Source organism: Nematolebias whitei, chromosome 14 (genome assembly GCF_014905685.2).
Source record: "Nematolebias whitei isolate Nwh7 chromosome 14, NemWhi1, whole genome shotgun sequence".
NCBI lineage: Eukaryota > Metazoa > Chordata > Actinopteri > Cyprinodontiformes > Rivulidae > Nematolebias > Nematolebias whitei.
In genome coordinates this window covers 27,274,437-27,279,828 of record NC_056511.1, presented here as the reverse complement: position 1 = coordinate 27,279,828, position 5,392 = coordinate 27,274,437, and the positions used below count along the sequence as shown (strand labels likewise).

The 5,392-nt window shown below is 40.7% G+C and overlaps 1 protein-coding gene across 1 annotated transcript; it reads right to left on the bottom strand.

Moving 5' to 3' along the window:
- Positions 1–731: 731 nt before the first annotated feature.
- LOC119420064 lies at positions 732–3,361 on the bottom strand. Its single transcript, XM_037687431.1, has 5 exons — positions 3,142–3,361; positions 2,081–2,275; positions 1,917–1,996; positions 1,562–1,616; positions 732–1,349 (listed from the first exon to the last, which is right to left on the bottom strand). Exons 1-5 carry the CDS (start codon positions 3,238–3,240, stop codon positions 849–851), a joined length of 930 nt encoding a protein of 309 aa, XP_037543359.1. The 5' UTR covers positions 3,241–3,361; the 3' UTR covers positions 732–848.
- Between the last annotated feature and the right edge of the window lie 2,031 nt (positions 3,362–5,392).

Sequence of the window (5,392 nt, the reverse complement as noted above, 5' to 3'; positions counted from 1 at the left end):
TACTGGATGTACCCAGAGGGAACTGGGCCATCGATTTAACATCCACAGAGCAACAGTCAGCCGCATTATTGTGACATGGGCCAACTTCCTGTACTGCTTATTGGGCTCAATTTGTGTGTGGATGTCTCCTGCAGCTGTGAGTTCCAGTCTTCCACAGGATTTTGATGGCCGCTACAGTGACACACAAGTTATCCTGGACTGTACAGAACTACGGTGTCAAACACCTTCATCCCTGCTCCTCCAGAGTGAAGTCTTCTCCACCTACAAATCCCACTGTACCTTTAAGGCCATGGTGGGCATGTCTCCTCACGGAGCCCTGACATTTGTGTCAGCACTGTTTGAGGGTTCCATGAGTGACAAGGAAGTGTTCCGTCAATCAGGGATTACATCACTCTTGACACTGGACATGGCCATCATGGTGGACAAGGGATTCTTGGTGGATGATCTCGTACCTGGGACTGTTCATCGTCCTGCCTTCCTCTCCAAGAGGGCCCAAATGTCAGAGGTCGACGTTTTGAAGACCCAGTTCATTGCCCGTTTGAGGGTGCATGTTGAGAGGTTAATAAGAAGAGTTAAAGAAAATAAACTCTTTGATTCCACTATCCCTCTCTCCATTGCAGGAAGCATAAACCAAATTTTTACAGTTGCCTGTCTCCTGTCAAATTACCAAAATGGACCTTTGGTCAGGAAATGGAGATATGAAGTTTGACAGAAAAGCTGATGGCACAGTCTTGAAGAAACAGAAAATGCTGTCATTTACTTACATTGACATTGTCTTACATTTGTAAATAGATATTCATGATGGAAATATTTTGAAACAAATTTGTACATTTGATTTGATCAAACTCCTAATTTAGACATTTCTGCAGGTAAACATAGAAAAAATATCTGTCTACTTTGTGTTTGATTGAATCCATCACATTAGTGTCTGCATAAATTCTTTGAATAAGAATATCTTCCTCAGCTGAGACAACAAAATCACACCAGTTCATCCCAGTTATTAGCATCTGCCCCTGAACCTGCCAATAGTAAACATGAGTTTTTTTTAGTTTATTCACCATGTCCCAGGTGACCTCCATACTTTTAAGGTGTAGCTGTTGTGGTTCAGAACAAACAAACATGCTTTTTGATGGCTGTAGGTGGTAGTTCTTAAGAGGCAGAGATGGGCGGGGTGGTGCAGCATGGAAGGACATGTCTCTCTTTGCTGTTGCTGGCTGTTGGTAGGACAGAGGACTTCCAGCCTGAACTTTGCCAAGGGCAGAGTCAACAAGGGGAAATTCATGGCTGATTCCCATGCTGCAGATCATTGGTGCATCAGCTGCTGCAAAATCTTCATACACCTCGGAAACCTGGGAAAGTGAAAACAATTATTTCAATAAAATGTAAAATACATGTATATCAACTAATTTTAAGCCCTCAAAAATTCTACACTTTACAAAGAGACAGCACTTGAAAATAAAATTATTCAATACACCGGTAAGTCTACAACTCTTTGTTAGTACATTGTAGCCTACTGTTAATTTCATTTTTATTTATCAGTAATTTAAATACAACTACTTACTCTAAGGACAGAAAGGTCCGGCAAATCCCCACTAAGGCCTTTGTAGAGTGTGCTCCTGTGTATATAAATAAGAAAAGAACATGAGTCAAAAATAGAATACCCACCTGCATTTCGTTCAGATATGAAACATAAAATAATAGTGTTTTTCAAGCCTGGTCCTCAAGGCACACTGTCCTGCATGTTTGAGATTTGTCCCTGCTTAAACACAGCTCATTTCAGTTGGTAACTGATTAACAACTGTATCAGCTGTGTTAATGCAGGGAAATCTATAAAGCATGCAGAGCAGTGTGCCTTGAGGACCAGGGTTGAGAAACACTGTTGTAATACATCAGAATTTTTATTGATTTTTTTTTACCTTACACCCTCTGTTGTTGCTCCACTCTTCGGTTTAGCAGACAGCACAGTCATCTTGTCCACGGGGCCAGGTTTTATACCCTATTCAGTTATCCATGACACAGTTACAAGTTATACGGCAAGAAAATGTAATAAATTGAGTCTATTATTGAAGAGAAAACTTACTAAAGTTCTGGGCTTGTGCCACTGCTGTTCTCCTTCTGTACAGCTTAGTACAGGGGGGACCACTGACAGTTTCAGCTCAGAATAATGTGCTGACTGGAACAGCAAAGCCACACAGTGGTTGCATAATGCTGCACCAGCAACACACGTACAGCTGTGGTGAATCAGCTCCACAGGACACGAGTCTTTCAGGACCACCTGCATAAGAATGTCATAGTAAGAACTTATTATCTTAGCTTGGTCACTCATCAGCCATTCTTTCATGATGCAATCTTGCTTCCCAAATATTTTTTTATAACTAATGTCATAGAACCATAGTATCATGTTATGTGATTATATATTTAGTTTGGAGTATGTTCTATGAAGGTCAAGAGTAGTGTAATACAATTATCACAAGATTACATCTTAAATGAATGGATGAGATAAAGATAACTTGATTTCAAAACACTTTTAACCCAGAGGAGACCCGCTAGGTAAAAATACCTGGATAATGTTACAGAGACTGTGAGTGTATTCTTTAGATTTAAGTAAAACTAATATGCATGAATTACCAAATTAACACTGGGTTAAAAGTAACACATAACAACCATAAAAGAAGAACAATGCATGCAGCAAATAACCAAATGGGGACAAGCAAGGCCAAACTCACGTGTTAATATTCATCAAATAGCCAATTCCATTTTATTTTTATTTAAGAATTAATTACCACCTTAGCTAAATCCCCATTAACATTAGGAACGTCGGGTTACTGAACCAACAATCTTAAAACTGTCATCTGAACAATCCTATCTTCACCCTACACTTAAACTGTGAGGTTTTTCATTTTTCTTCATGGACCTGTGACACAGAGCCCTGACAACGACTTCACCTGTGTCCTGATTTTTGCTAGAAACTGAGAAGAGCAGAATGTTAGTAGAATGATCACAAAATATGAGCCTTTTGTTTAAGTGTGGAAAACCTGTTTCTATAACGTGAGTATACACAAAAATGGTCGTGTTGCTAATAGCCTAACGTTAGCTGCAAACAGTTAGCAACATCACAACGATCAAACTAACGTTACTTACCCTCGTAGTTGTGCAGGTAACTTGAGATATACAATTTAAATCCCTTGTTACGTTTGCTTGTCGGAGCAGGGGACCAGGCATCAACAATACGATGAACATCGCTGATATTTATCTTGGGCAGCTCTTGTAAACATCTAGAAAACGCCATTTTCACCGAGACCGGGGATTAGACCGGAAACTGGAATGCCGACATCCGGTCAAAGGGGAAGTGATTCAGGACGCATGTGCACAGAGCCTATTGTTTAATTTGTCCAGTTGGTTTCTCTGATCATCATTTAGTTTACTTGGATTTTCATTTTTCAAACACCACTAGAGGCAGATCTTATTGGCATTTTAACACTAAACTACTTCAAGATACCTTTTTTTGCCAAAGCTTTAATACTTTCTGGCAGTTATGGCAGGAAAGAAAATCATCATTTTCATCCTTATCTGATTGGTGGGAGGTTGGAAAGGCTAAGATAAAAGTTTTTTGTCAACAATACACAAGTCATTCTACAGCTAAAATTAAAAATGTGATTCAGAATCTAGAAAATGAAATACAGCAGTTAGAAAACAATACTTTCACAGATGTTATTAATAATGACCATCTTAAACAAAAGAAAGATCAGTTAAGTTGTTTTTTACATGAAAGGGCTAAAGGGGCTTTAGTTAGGTCAAGGTTTGCCTCTGTTAGGGATATGGATGCCCCTACATCTTTCTTCTTTAATTTGGAGAGGAACGTCAGCCAGACAAAGCAGTTGGTTTGCCTCCAGCTTCCAGATGGGACTCGGACCACCGATCCCAGTGCCATGAAGGAGCACGCTGTGGAATTCTACAGTGACCTCTATAAGCAGCAGACGTGTAACAGAAGCTGCATGGATGCCCTGCTGGATGGTCTTCCTCAGCTGAACGATGCAGATCGGGCGATTCTGGATGCTGGAGTTTCACTGGAAGAACTGACTGCCGCTGTTGGACAAATGGCTCCTGGCAAAACTCCAGGGCTGGATGGTATACCTGTGGACTTTTATAAACATTTCTGGACTCTGTTGGGAGAGAACTTGTGGGAGGTGCTTCAGGAGTGCACATTAACAGGTATCTTGCCATCGTCCTGCCGACAAGCTGTTCTTTCCCTTCTTCCCAAAAAAGGAGACTTGACTCTGCTGAAGAACTGGAGGCCCGTTTCCCTTCTCTGTGTGGATTATAAGTTATTTTCTAAAGTGCTTTCGAATAGGTTGAAGAACTTCCTTGAACTTATCATACACAGAGATCAATCATACTGTGTTCCTGACAGATCCATCATGGACAATCTTTTTCTTTTAAGAGACTTGTTTGACATTTGTAAATGTTATGAAATTGATGTGGGTATTATTTCCTTAGACCAGGAGAAGGCCTTTGATAGGGTTGATCATTGTTTTCTCTTTTCTACATTGAGCTTTTGGGTTTGGTGAAAGGTTTATTTCTTTATTGGGTTTATTGTATAATGAAGTGTTTTGTCTTGCTAAAGTAGGGGGAGGTTTAAGTTGTCCTGTCAAGGTCCAGAGAGGCATTCGTCAAGGGTGTCCTATATCTGGACAGCTGTATTCAATTGCAGTTGAACCACTTTTACACAAAGTACGTTCTACCCTTACTGGTGTTATTTTTCCGGGTTTGTCTATTCATCCAGGGTTAGTAGTTTCTGCTTACGCTGATGATATAAACATTTTTATTAAAAACCAGGATGATGTCATAGGTCTTCAACACTGCTTGGAACTTTATGAAAAAGCATCTTCAGCTAAGGTGAACTGGGAAAAAAGCTCTGCTTTAAAAGTTGGCCCTTGGACAAATAACAATCTGCCCATATTACCAGGTAATATTCACTGGGTTAACCAAGGGTTAAAATTCTTGGGTGTGTTTTTGGGGACAGATACTTTTTTGGAAAAAAATTGGGAGGGTGTCATGGAGAAAGTGTGTGCCAGATTTTCTAAGTGGAAATGGCTGCTGCCTCAGCTGTCTTACAGGGGAAGGGTTCTGGTGGCTAATAACTTGGTTGCTTCGGCCCTCTGGCACAAACTGACTGTTCTAACACCGCCTGCTTCTCTCATACATCGTATCCAGAAAACTCTTGTGGATTTCTTCTGGTCTGGACGACACTGGGTGAAAGCTGCAGCCTTGTACCTACCGGTGGAAGGGGGAGGACAAGGACTCATAGACATAACCTCACGGATCGCGGCTTTCAGGCTTCAAACACTGCAAAAACTACTATACGGAGTTGGACTACCATGGCTGGATACTG